Raw genomic sequence first — 14,015 nt, 5'->3', positions numbered from 1 at the left:
TTAAATAGTATTCCAATATGTTGATATAAGGATGCATTTATTACAAACAAAGGACAATTCGCGCGCGAGAACGATTGCTTTTCTTTAATGCGCCAGTAATTAGATGTAGTAGTATTTCTATAATGCAGCTGATGATTAAATCGAATTTTGTTTTGTACAACCGTGTAGCACATTTATTTAATCTACTTGCTTCTATTATCTGTTAGTAGATATAGTCTAACATTTTTCAATAATGTTGCTATTTGTTAAGATAACATTAAAAATATAGATACAAATAATTTAAATATTTGCTTTCTATATTTTCTAATAATGTTAACTTCCATCAAGATTGTGATTTAATCATCGCCGTGCCATATTAATGGCCTATAATAGTCGCAAACAGATATTTCCTATTTTATATAAATATTCATATAAATATATGTAAAATATAATTATATAAATATTTAGAATAATCGAAGATTGCAAGTATACAATGTTAATTTATTCATAGATGAGGACTAGATTATTTTTGTAATATTTATAACATACGAATTTAATGTGAAGACTGCACTAAATAATAATTTTTTTTTTTGTATATATCGCGAGTACATTCATAGAAATGATGCAAAATTAGAAGTTTTTTGAAAAAATATATAGGTAAGTACAATATGTGCTAAAAAAAGTTCTGCCTAATTTTGTTATCTACACAATAAGTAAAAGTTAATAATCTATGTATAATATTTTTGCCATTTGCAATTTGAAAATCTAAAACACTAATAATATTTATCAATGATTTGTCGTATTTAGACGTGTAGTATAAGTGCAAGTAATGTTGGATATTTATATTGATTTATTTGAAATCATATTTCAATGATTTCATTGAACTGAGGAGATAAGATATTGAATCTTATATCTTTAATTTCTTTTGATAATTGAAAAAAAGTTTTGTAATGCAATCTCTGCTGTATGTTCATAGTCGAGTATTAAGAAACTGATTTAAAAATAATAGTTTACCGTATGGTTTCAAATCATCTGTAATCTTTTGTATTTTTGCCATAATATTTAAGTGTTAAGTAAATTTATGGTTATTTATACACATATATATATATAATCTTGCTTTCTTGTTTTATATCGTAAATGAACTTCTCTTTAGAAAAGAATTCTATTGACTTCTGTGAAAAATTGAGAAAGTTCATTACGCCGCGAGAGCTCAGCAAGTTTAAGGGAAGAAGTTTTATTGCAAAAGCAATGATTGATGTTTCTACAGAAACGATCAATTAAACACTTAAAAAATTCTTTGATATTAGAAATTAAGGGATTTTAGGATAAAAAAATTTTAGAATTTTACACAGTTTTGTGCATTATGCTTCGTATATAGGTAATGGATGACCTTCCGAATTGAATACCCACCTATCCAAATCTATCAATTGTCTCGTATCATCAAATAACAAGTACAAATATTTTAAAGTTTCGGCAAACCAAAAACTTTCCGTCATATCTTGTTGACGAGTTTGTTGGACATTCCGGACGTTACCAATACTCGTATAGCCATTTTCGACTTTGGTGTAATTCTCGAAAGCCTATTGGGATATGTTTTACGTTAGACACGTATAAGACGAAAATTTTCACGAGAAAATTATTTAACGTACTGACCTGAAATATCTGCCAACCCCAATCCTGATAAGTTTTATTTCCCGTGAAGTACCACATATAAAATAGACTCTCAATAAACTCTGGCCTCAGTAAATTATGAGCATCGTTCGTTTTTACGTACATATCCATTTGATTATCACCCTCCACTTTCTACAGAATCAATTGTAACTTATATGAATCTTTTTTTTTAAGCGTATGATATAAAGAATCGATATTTTATTTTATGTATTTTACCCAAATTGATACACGTATTTCTTGTAAACTTACTTGTATATTAAAATAAGTGATCTCAGGCGCAAGGAACGTTGGTTGAATTGCGTACGTTTGATAACAAGTCTTAACTATTTCTTCTGCAAGAGTATTATGCGCTGACAATAGTCCATGATGCGTGCCTAACACTAAAGTACCTCCTAAGTAGCACGTGAGGTGATCCTACAATACAATTTGTTTAATAATATTTTTCTAATCACTTTTTCTTTTATTTATTTACCATTTTTGGCTTTATCTCTTTGTTTGCGCCGATCAATTCAGCGATGAATAAATATTTATTGACCGCTGTATATTTAACAAGGTGCTTTTGTGTCCCGGCAATGCCTAACAAGTAATCATCCCGTAAACTAAAAAAAAGAAATTAAATAGAGAACCGAGTTGAAAGCTTATTGATAATTTCTAGTGAAATATACTAACTAGTCTATAGTTTTTCCAGTTTGTAACCATTGTTTTAATAAGTATTCGTAATAACTATCACCGCGAGCTCCTAACGTAATTGTTGCGTATTCTCGAAACTGACCAGTATTAGCATTAATAAAGATGGGAACTAAGCCATCATATTTTTCTAACTTATGTACATGTTCGGAAACTTTTCTAACTGCATCCTGAAAAGATAATGAATTAGATACTTGCTGCATCAATTGCTTAAAGAGAGAGATCATTGCAATCACTAAAATTACCTCAAACTTAGGTTGTCCTGTACTACGACTAAGATCACGAAATTCCAATTGAATCGAAGTAACTTCGCTCGTGCTACTATCAGGCCCCCATTTAGGACTATGCGCACTTCTAGTACCAAGATTCACATCGGAATATGGAACACCCGATCTAGTAGAAAATGCTGGCATCATGCGATCACCTAAATCCATCTTGGATGTCACCATTAAATTGAGAGATTAATATTTATACGTCAGGATTCTAGCAAAAGAAACTAACTAAAATTATTTTATTATTTTAAATCTATTACTTACAGCCTTATTTAAAAAGAGTATATCACCAGAAAGATGATACGCAGCCAATAAACCACCTAACACTCTAATTGTAACTTCAAATAAATTAACATCCCTATTTAATGTAAACACTAAACTATCTTCCACCCATTTCCTTGCCCTTAAAAATTCTAAAACACCATGGAAGAAAATTATTTTTCTTTTTTCACTGCCACATGAGATAATTTAATATTTAATTTTAATCCAACATTACTTATACATACCATCATTTAATCCCATTATATACATAGTATCCAACGAGTCTACTATAGTAAGACCTAAACCAAACCATTCATGATATCTCCTTGATATCGGTTTGACATTATCGTGACCCCAAGCATATTTCTTGTACCCGTCCCAAGAATGCTTAAATGCAGCTACAACAGCTTCTTGCCTATTATTTTGAGGACCTGAAAGCCCTGAGTTTTATAACTGAGGCCTAGACTATTATAATTTAAGCTAATTATAATTATATAAATGATATTTGTATTATATATACAATTATTCTTTATAAATTATAGTCTACCATTAAATTTGAGAATGTTTGGCTTTGGTTGTGGTGGTTCACCAATTTGATCATCGTCAACTTGATTAATCTCTGGCTGAAATTCAGGCTCCTCAATTACTTCACCAGGTGCAGCACCCTGTTCATCATTATCTACAACAACTTCGTCGACTGCCTGCGGAATAAAAAGGGATTCGATATTTTTTTCAATAGACAAACTCAAAACTTCTCTCGCTACTTTATACCTTTTCATATTTGGCAGTTTCTTGTACCACTTCTACATTATTATAATCTACCTCATCAGATGTACCTGTTTTGGTTTCGCTAGGTAAGAGATAAAATATTACAAGTATAACTGTGATAACTGCAAAGTATAGAATATTTCTTTGAAACCTGGATAATTGGTTCCATTGCTAAAAGAGAAACAAGTACAGTAGAGAGCTGCAGAGTATTCAAATGCATAGATTAAAAGTGACAAACATAGTGTCACAATTATCTGTATTTTCGTTCAGATATACGTACCCTCCATAAACTGCGCGAAGTGCCCCGTGTAAACGACGAGCTATCGTGAATATTTAAACTAATATACTCCGATTTACCCGAATCTCTCGGTGAGAGATGCATATTCTCATGCAGGTTAACTTGTTCCGGCACGTGCGGAAACTCGTCGTGCTGTCAGAATATTTGATATACAACACTGCGACGAATCAGTCCAACATTCGAAGTTCCTCATTTATACGTTTTTTGCGAATATAACGTTTGACGTATTTTTACATTTTCGTTTCGATAAATTTATTTTATTATTGCTTTGTAACCATTTGTAACGTATACCCTGCGCATAAAGCAGATGGCGTTGATGCGCTCTGCTTGTCACAGTAACTTGTGTAAGTGTGTGTTTAGGTTCCGTACTCGTGTCACTCGTGCAAATACAATTATTGTTTTTATAGAAAAAATTCTATATCCGGCAAAAAAACAAGTGCGATTATATTTCGCAGAAATTTGTTGTTTAATCGGTTTAAAAAAAAGGATTTAAAATACAGACCACAATGTGCCTCTCAAATATATCCGGCGTGCCGGATAAACATTGGCAACCACCCTTCGTTGCCTTCGAAACTACGTAAGTAAATCACATGGTTTTTGACTTAAGACTATAGTTATACGTAATCAATTTTAATTCTTAGGATGGGTGAAGTAACCTTTGAGTTATATTGGAAGCATGCCCCCATCACGTGTAGAAACTTTGCCGAACTCACGCGACGTGGATATTACAATGGCACCAAGTTTCACAGGATTATCCGTGACTTTATGATTCAAGGTAATGTATTAAAAATATATTTAAAATGCAAGATATTTATGCAATATTTTATTTCGTGTGTCTCATATTTAGGTGGAGATCCCACTGGAACAGGGAAGGGCGGAATGTCCATATACGGTGAATGTTTTGATGACGAGATACATGATGATTTGAAACATACAGGTAATTTAATTTATTTTGTATCGATGGAAAATTAATAATAATTGTTGCAATGTATGATGTAATAAAAGTATATATATTGTTAAATTTTTTATTATTAATTATTATTTTTAATTGTTAAATTTTGATGTATACGATATTGAAATATATATATATATAGGTGCTGGAATATTATCAATGGCAAATTCTGGACCAGACACAAATGGATCACAGTTTTTCATAACACTTGCGCCAACACAGTGGCTCGATGGGAAACATACTATATTTGGTAAGTCGCAATAAATTAATTGCATCTTTTTATAATATAACGCAACTATTCATCCATGATACATCCATGATACATATTCTAAAATATTTCATATTTACTTAATAGGTAGAGTACATACAGGCATGAATATAGTTAAAAGAATTGGACTAGTTGAGACAGATAAGAATGATCGACCTGTAGATGACGTTAAAATTGTGAAAGGCTCTGTGAAAAATGCTTGAATTTATAAGTAACTCTATAAAATATAAGTCTCTTTTTAAGACACATTTTTAGATTTAAAAATGTGTTTTTTTTTTTAAATTAAATAAACATTTTCTATTTTCTGGATATGTCATTTTATCATATATATAAAATACAAAAAATATATGATATAATAAAATTTTTATGATTTATATATAACTTGCAATCTTCGATTATTGGTATTATCACTAAAGTGTCAAAAAGTAAAGCTCGTTTGTAAACCGGATAAACTGTTTATGTTTCACCTAACCTAACAATACCTCGTCGGTAACAAAGCGAAGCATAAGAGAGACAAGTTCACCATAGATGGTAAAGTAAAAGCACGATTTTACCGACAGTGCGGATGTAAAAAAAAAAAAAAAAAAAAAAAGTACTCACCGTTCGACGACATCACTTGTTCGGTGATTCTTGGAATTGCTGCAAACTCGGCTACTTCCCCCACTTTACCTCCACTTTCGAGGAATCCGGTGTATCCGATATCTCGTTGCAATCGACTATCACTAACACTTATTCCACTTTTGACGAATTCGAAGCGACAACTCCAGCGAAATGTGGAGCGGCTCCGAGAGATTCGTCCACCCAAGCACTATACATTTCACTATGCACTTTGCACTCGCTATATATTTTATTATGCACTGGCGCCATACATCTTTTCACTCGCGACCAAAGGAATTAAGAGCGAAATTCACTTTCCGAGTACGAGAAATACGGATACGGCGATTTCGATTCGCAAACCTACCCTCTCGCCGCGACCGCTCACCCTTATTTTCACATGACCGATTGCGATGCCGACGCGTGATTTACGGCGACGTTTCACGCATCGACGAGCGCGCGACATTTTACTCGACACTCCCGACGATAATTCGCGCGCCAAACTCACCTTTGACGAACCGGAGTCGCGAAAAATCGGAGCAACTTTTTGAATCCGACCGACCGCTTCGCGAGCCGCTCCGTTACTTTGGATATCGAGCCGCTTGCGATTCTCGAAGCGACGATGCCCTCGATGCAGCGGGCCAATCGCAGGGCCCGATTCGTTGCAGCGAGGCAACCCATAGGTGGAGAGTTCGACACCCGCTTGCGATTATCGAAAGTCAATCAGCGAGCCAATCACAGTGTTTCACTCTAGTTTGAAGATCACGCCACACAAAGTATGCATATAAGGACTCTAGAACAAGAGAGAGAGAGAGAGAGAGAGAGAGAGAGAGAGAGAGAGAGAGAATCAGAAAATATTCGATTTATATAAATAATCATAAAGAGCAACTGTGATTATTCGTACCTTAATTATTGCGTGTTTTTGAGAGAATTAAATGTTTTTAGAAGATAAATCTTCTATATATCTTTAGAGAACTCCTTCCTCTAAAAAAATTATTCGCGATATACATAATTGAGATAACGGTCGCGCGATTGCGGAGATCCGCGATACGACGCGATATAAAAAACGTATAAAAAAAACGCGTACGATATTTTGTTCGACTCGAATTCGCGCTCGCCGTCACGATATTAAATTCGCGGAAAAATATGGACGGTTTCTCGAATTCGAACTATCGGTCGCAACGCGTCCCTTATCCGACTATGTATGTACGTATGCACAAACATAGGTCAAAAATGGCAAGCATGATGTATGTATGTATGTACATACATACATACGTAAGTACATTACGCTCGATGCAGCGGACCAATCATTGCACTCTATCGATGCGACTTTCAAAGTATCTATACATTAGATCCAGAGAACCAATTACAGCCCTCTTTTAAAAATTACGAACAAGGCGCAAAATATGACAAATATTATAGATGGAATGTAATTATGTATAAAATCGCAATTTTCGAAATATTGAAATAATCGATAACATAAAAAGCAATTCAATCATTATATATATTAATCGTTATATTAAAAAACTTTTTGGAAAAATTAAATTGAATGTCGCGTGCGAATAAAGTGTCGGGAATGTCGAATTAAAGTTACAAGCAAATCGTTTTAGTATATCGATCGAAGCACAAATCAATTATAATTTTTAAAATAATGAATACAAAAGTAATAACAGAGATTAAGGATTAAAAACTATGAGCAGTAAAAATAAAAAAGTAGTCATTTTTCTTATTCAAAGAGTCTTAAATTTGATTTTTAAATTTTTATCAGTAATATTGGTTTCTCCACGTTAGTTTTTATTTCTGAAATATTTATAATTTTGTGAGGTGCTTTCTCATTAGCGTACTGTGTATTAATATTTAATGGAAAAAATTATAACAGTAAATTATAATACAAATAGTTTAATAATTATATTATTATATTAAAATAAAGATTTATCTCGATTCCTTTGGATATAAATACATATTAATCATTTTCCCCATCGTTTTTAAATAAATAAAATGTACCATATTATATTCAGCGTCTGAAAAAGCATAAGATTGCATACATATAACTGACGTATAACTGACGTTAAAGTTTTTAGATAGAAATCAGCCATCAGCCTCCATTTACCCATCTTTTTGAAATCGTCAGATTGACGTCATCAACCCGCGACAATTTCGCGCCTTCAGTTCTCTCGCGCGGTTCTTCCTTTCCGGTTTGCACTTGTCCTTCGTCTCGCGTTTATCGCGTCTTTTTATCCGTTAAAAGTGCATCTCGCGTGCAAATAAGTGCCGAGTCGGGTTACGAGTGATTAGTTTAGCGTATCAATCGACCGGCACGAGTGCGATTACGCGTATATTCTTTCGTGATCAGTCAATTATAAAAATGGCCTAAGTGTATTCCCTTCCGTTTGCCTCTCTCTAGTTGCCAAAGAGCGCCCTGAAGAATTTCGTCAAATTCGGCACCGACGCTATGGCGGTACTTTCGCGCTTGATTAATTTCGTGCGCAAAATCGGTCGGTATGTCGGATTCCAAGTTAACCACCAAGTCCGATCGTATCGTTAGCGTCGTTGCAATCTGCCCGCGAGATGTCAGGCGGACGCAAATCGTGGCGATGCCGCCATCTGGCCTGATGTCAGCGCGCCGCCAACGTCACGGGCCAGGCGTGCGTGGAAGTTTCGAAAAAAGGGGCCCGCGACGAAACGGGCCCGGTTCGTCGACGTCGACGCCGACGCCGACGCCGACGCCGACGCCGACGCCGACGCCGACGCGAGGCAAGTCGCCGCGACGTCGCGGATTAAGAACGCGAGCCGGGAGTTAACCTGAAAATGGCCGAGTCGTGCGAGCGATTAGTGATGGTGTCAAGTGCAGTGATCGGTGCGGTTTCTGTGCATGGACTACAACAGCCGACCGTTCCGGAACCGAGGACCCAGGGAGATCAGGACCCATCCGGCCGTACCGGTACGTAAAATTCCCCTCCCTCGGAACGGAGGGTCGCTTGCGCGCGTGCTCGAGTTCGTCGAGTCGTTTTCGTTTGAATGGCGAGTGTCTCGAGCGTGGCCGTGCAACAAGTGGCACGGCAGCGTTCTTGCTTCTTGCATGCCGGACAGGTGCGTAACGCGTCGACCTGGTCCCTTCTCCTCCCCTTTCCTACCCTCGGTCATCTCTTTTGCGAATCGAGGCCTTTAGTCACGCGTTTGCATATTTATGCTGGAAAGATATTCAATGATATCGTCTGCTCAGATATCGAGTATCAAGTTTAGAGGGAGCCTGATTTTAAAACATGTAAATAAGATAGAAAGTTATGCAAATTTTTCTTTCGTGTAACTGTCTAAACTCGCTAATCAGTGGCCACTGATTCTTGCTTATGTAAACGTTTGTGTAAACAATGTATTTTTATATAAACAGGGGTTTTTTTCATTCTCGATATGTTAAATTTACTTTATTATTTATTAGAAGAGACAGGAGATTTTATTTACATTATTAACACAATCGAATGTTTTGCTCGCAGGCTCTTTGTAATATACAATGTAAATATATCTTACATGGTTCACCTGCCTCATGCTCAAGAACGATAAGATTCGATAAGTCACATATCACGTGTCCTTGTGAACTGAGATATTATTAATGTATTTTTTCATACACTTGAAAATATTATTCTCTATAAATTTAATTATAATTCTGTATAAGATTTACATTCTTTAAAAGAATGAATGAACCTCATTAAAAATCTCAATTTTGTATAAATAAACATGCGTTTATATCCTGCATTAACAATTTTTGATTAAATTTTTATTTTTGTAATTTTGAATTGTGATACTTATTTGATATGATTAATAACGATATTACAATGATAAACTATTTATTTATGAATATTGAGCAATATCTGTTCTCTTTTATGTTTCAATACAATTTTTATTTAACTGTTGAAAAAAACTTTAAATCAAAATGATATCTTTGTGGTAAATCATTATATAGAACAGAAGAAACGTGCATCTGAATAAGCATAGTATTAGTACACGCAGTATGATCGATCATAATCGATAAAATACCGTTATCTTGAAAGTTAGTAACACATTTTATATTGCTAGAAAATATATATAATATATAATAGTATTATATTTCACTTTCTCTTACTTTATTATTCTTTATTAACATTAATTTTCGATTTTATATATTTAATCTAATTTCATTTTATTTTATATTTCTAACAAAATTAACTTGTAATTTTTCATATTTATTTTACATATAATTTATACATTTTTTGTTATGCAAAATTAAATTAATCAGAAATATTAAAATTTATAAGTCTCCGATTTTTTTCTCCCTCAAAATATTTCTTATGTATTTTTTGTCAAATATTCTAAACGTTTTCCATCTGATATCACGAGTGAATCAAAAGAGAAATATATGCGCGTTTCACTACAAAAAAAAGTTTAACGAATTTCTCTTGGCGTTTTGTTTCACTTATTGCGCTGCCTTTCTTTATTTTCGTTAAGTTATTGTTACGGTTTCTCAAAACGGAAATGCTATCAAGTTATTATGAACTATTGTTTGTTATGTACTTTCTTGTTATAAATTTTTAATAACACATTTGTTAATTTTTACTAATATTTACTAATATTTGCCAATTTAGGATGTATACTCTCTGGAAAAACATGATGGAAAACCTGAAATTTTTGGGAATTTTTTTATACTTGGAAAATAAAGGAATTTTCAATTTGAATTTATTGGGAAATTAAAACAAAATTTTCTCTTTGATAATTTTATATTGTAAACAATATATAAATACATATCCATCTCATTTTATAATTTATATATTCTTAATTTATATATTCATTGTCTTAACCAATTATTGAATATATACCATACATCTTTATTTTAATTTTTTAGTGATAAGAAATGAATATATTAAGAGAGAAAGTTAAAAATTGTTATCTTAACGAAATCTATTCAATTTTTTTTCGGTGCATTTGTAAATCTAACACTTGAAATTTAAGCAGCTTAAGGTGAGGTCAATTCCTCAGGGAAATTGTACTGATTAGTACCGTATTCTATAAACCTGAATAATAACACAAACCTGCATAATTTCTGTATTATGTATTTGAAATATGTTATACGAAAATTTACATAATTTTAATTAAGCTCATGAAAAAAGGGAAAGAGAGGGGGAAAGAAGGAATTATAAGTTAAATTTACATATAAATTTCTATATTTCATAGCTTTGTGTTTTTCCTTCGTACGAGTGAAAAGAAATAGAAAATGTGTACAATAAAAAAATTTATTTTAGAAAATTGCCCCAAAAACTTTTTTAAATATTTTTTTACTTGGAATTTTGAATAAAATATCTGGAAGATCAAGAAATTATCAGGGAATAATTTTACAAGATTTGAATTTAGACACTTTGTTATTACTATTTATTAATATTATCGTGAGTGAAAGTTTTCGTTAGTAGTCATAATAAAGAGATTTATTTCCAAATGTGAATTTTAAATTATCGTCGTAAATTATAATTTGCATGTTTATTTGAAATTATTTATAAATTAATTTACATATAAACACTTGTTTATGTTGTATAACAATATTTTATTTATTTGTTTTGAAACATATGTTTACATAGTGAGAATACGTGGCAGTTGGTATTATCGCGATTGCAATTGCCAGCCGTTATGATGGTAATATATATAGTACATGAAACATTTTCTATAAAGCATTTTCTTCTCTTTAGAAATATCGATTATGTTACAAAAGCGGAATAATTTCAAATATAAATATTTGGGAATGTTATACTACTGAGATTGTTAATGTAGTCCTTTACTTTTGTAATACATGCGGCTCTCCATAGAGGACGCTATGTGAGGTCAATTCCTCAGGGAAATTGTGCTGATTAATACCGTATTCTATAAACCTGAATAATAACACAAACCTGCATAATTTCTGTATTATGTATTTGAAATATGTTATGCGAAAATTTACATAATTTTAATTAAGCTCATGAGGAAAGGGAAAGAGAGGGGGAAAGAAGGAATTATAAGTTAAATTTACATATAAATTTCTATATTTCATAGCTTTGATAGATTAATTTGAATATGTGAACCAGATTAAGCGAAAATATCTTTGCCAAAAAAGGGTGTTTTATTTGCATAAACATATAAATTTCTTTTTTTGTATGTTTCATTATTATTTAATATATTTAAAAAAGCCATACTTATTATTATAAATTTATCTAAAAAATTGATTTTAATATTTCATGCTTTATGTGGTTTTTTTTTTCTTTAGCTTTTAATTATACTTGTAATATTTATGTTAAAATTTTTTTCTTTAGCGGAGGAGGATGCAACTGTTACAAGTGAGATTGTGGACAAGGAGCAAATCAAGACGCAAAGTAACGGCGATACCGGTGAGTTTAGATTGAAATAACGTTATTATTTAATAATTGTTAAATATATAACATTTAAATTACATATTAGTATTTATTCGTATTAAATGTTGTTATTTAGCGCGCAAAAATATTTTCAATTATATATTGTGATTTTCTATTCTTTAATAAACTATCCGATAAATCCGTGATACAAATATTCGATAAGAAAGCTTCAAAATTATCTATAATCGAATTTTTATTATCCATGTCTGTTATTCGTTTATTTAAATGGATCAAAAGTATATTCACAGAAAAAGCTTTAAATATACGCTCAAACAACTCTTTGTACTTTTATTAATTTAATAGATTTCGGGAAAAATATTCAAAGATGGGTCTTTCTAAACATTTTCAATCAAGTCTTTTGATTCTACATTCAATAAAAAGTCTTTGAAGAAATCTCTAATAAAATCTTCCATCTTGCGTTTCTTATTTAACGGTCCAATGAATCGTGAAAAGAATATTCGAGAGAACATTTGAATATTTTCCTTGTAATTGCCCATTAAGAAGTATGGCATCAAGAATTTTATTAAAGTTTCTTTATATTCTCGAATTTGTTTAGAATTTAGAACAAAACATAAATTGCTGTTAATAGCGAAATACCTATTTTGTTGAATTCGGCGGGCAAGAATGGTGCTTTGAGAATATAATTTATTGGTAGCTTTTGTCACAATAAGAATTAAGGAGAGGATCTTTAGAGAGGATTCCATTATGATTATGCCTGTTCACAACTGTCATATTATGATTCGCTCCACATCCAACTGTTACGTCTTGACATTTCTTTTCTTCCTCTCCATATCAGAGGATATCTCGTAATAAATTCAAATCTCTCCCGTGTTTCTTTGATTCTTTTGAAAGACACTTCGGAAATAGGGTGAGCGACACGATTCTGATTTTAGGAACTTTAGAACTGTGGCAGTCGATAAGTAATGTCAGGGGCGAAATGCGGAGGCGTTGGGGGACGCTCGTAAATTACGTCGGCGCCTACCGATTACTCTCTCCCGTTTTGAAGGGACGACCTTGACCTTGATCTGTCACAGGTAGTCGCACGAAAAGTCCGCGCATAGTTTAACCTATAGGAAGCGACGCGTTTTATTTAACACGTAATTGACGCGATGCAGCAAGGTATGTTAGTTTGCGTGTCGCACGCGATCCTCTGCACGAGTGAGTAGTAGGAAGTATTGAGCTCGTACACTGATAAGAGGATTATGTGATATTCCATATGAGAAGGCACATCATGACTGAGAAATGCATGTATGTGCATACTTGATTGAATCCCTCGGTACCTAAAGTTTGATATTACGGTTGCCAGCACCAATGTAATATGAATGATTCGCTCTTGAAATAATTCGTATATACGCTTGTTAAAATTGTTTGTGTTATTCTCACAAATTTCAGAGGAAAACTAAAGAATCAAGACAGGATGAAAAATGCTTTACTTTATTTATTTTCATTTATTTAATTTTTTTTTTCAACGTGACTGATATATAAAACTAATATTTTAATCATCATAAAAGTCGTATGCTTGCAATTTGAATTGTAATATCGAGAATATGCTTTGATTTTTTGCTATCGAGACTCCTTGATAAAATTTGAAACACCAAAAATGCAAGCTCAACCCGTACTCAAACACTCATGTAATCGTATCCGAATTTCGCGGCAAACACAATGCATGCGTTACGCGACACCGATGGAATAAATTTGGTTTTATTCGCGATTGAATTGTAATTTTAATACCTCATTTAAGGAGACACGCTCGCGATTAATAGTTACACATACGGTGGGTGGGCGGGTGGACTGTATGCGTATTTCGAAGCCCGGTAGCCGAGCTTAAGCTTGCGCCGTTTGTGGCCGCCCCCTCCCTCTC

The 14,015-nt window shown here is 33.0% G+C and overlaps 3 protein-coding genes across 4 annotated transcripts in view; 2 read left to right on the top strand and 1 right to left on the bottom strand.

The window, feature by feature from the left end:
- Positions 1 to 16: 16 nt before the first annotated feature.
- On the bottom strand, positions 17 to 4,419 carry Alpha-man-ib (alpha-Mannosidase class I b). Its single transcript, XM_072908341.1, has 11 exons — positions 3,919 to 4,419; positions 3,642 to 3,809; positions 3,418 to 3,571; positions 3,116 to 3,301; positions 2,874 to 3,022; positions 2,583 to 2,771; positions 2,320 to 2,507; positions 2,123 to 2,249; positions 1,900 to 2,064; positions 1,633 to 1,782; positions 17 to 1,559 (listed from the first exon to the last, which is right to left on the bottom strand). The coding sequence occupies exons 1-11, from the start codon at positions 4,018 to 4,020 to the stop codon at positions 1,341 to 1,343; spliced, it is 1,797 nt and encodes a 598-aa protein (XP_072764442.1). The 5' UTR covers positions 4,021 to 4,419; the 3' UTR covers positions 17 to 1,340.
- Cypl (peptidyl-prolyl cis-trans isomerase-like 1 Cypl) lies at positions 4,419 to 6,550 on the top strand. Its single transcript, XM_072908369.1, has 5 exons — positions 4,419 to 4,513; positions 4,578 to 4,711; positions 4,784 to 4,873; positions 5,031 to 5,138; positions 5,244 to 6,550. Exons 1-5 carry the CDS (start codon positions 4,443 to 4,445, stop codon positions 5,357 to 5,359), a joined length of 519 nt encoding a protein of 172 aa, XP_072764470.1. The 5' UTR covers positions 4,419 to 4,442; the 3' UTR covers positions 5,360 to 6,550.
- A 1,820-nt stretch (positions 6,551 to 8,370) lies between these two features.
- The window catches only part of LOC140674824 (phosphatase and actin regulator 2), a 220,569-nt gene continuing 214,924 nt past the window's right edge, over positions 8,371 to 14,015 (top strand). The window contains exons 1-2 of one of the 2 annotated variants that reach the window (XM_072908663.1): positions 8,371 to 8,691; positions 12,056 to 12,130. In XM_072908663.1, coding sequence (XP_072764764.1) covers positions 8,559 to 8,691; positions 12,056 to 12,130 — 208 coding nt within the window. In that variant the 5' untranslated portion in view covers positions 8,371 to 8,558. The remainder of the gene's footprint in view (positions 8,692 to 12,055; positions 12,131 to 14,015) is intronic. The other variant, XM_072908665.1, reaches the window with a different exon arrangement.

This window comes from Anoplolepis gracilipes, chromosome 16 (genome assembly GCF_047496725.1).
Source record: "Anoplolepis gracilipes chromosome 16, ASM4749672v1, whole genome shotgun sequence".
NCBI classification, from domain to species: Eukaryota; Metazoa; Arthropoda; class Insecta; order Hymenoptera; family Formicidae; genus Anoplolepis; species Anoplolepis gracilipes.
Note: the sequence above shows the minus strand (reverse complement) of the source record. Positions and strands in the feature narration are given on the sequence as shown.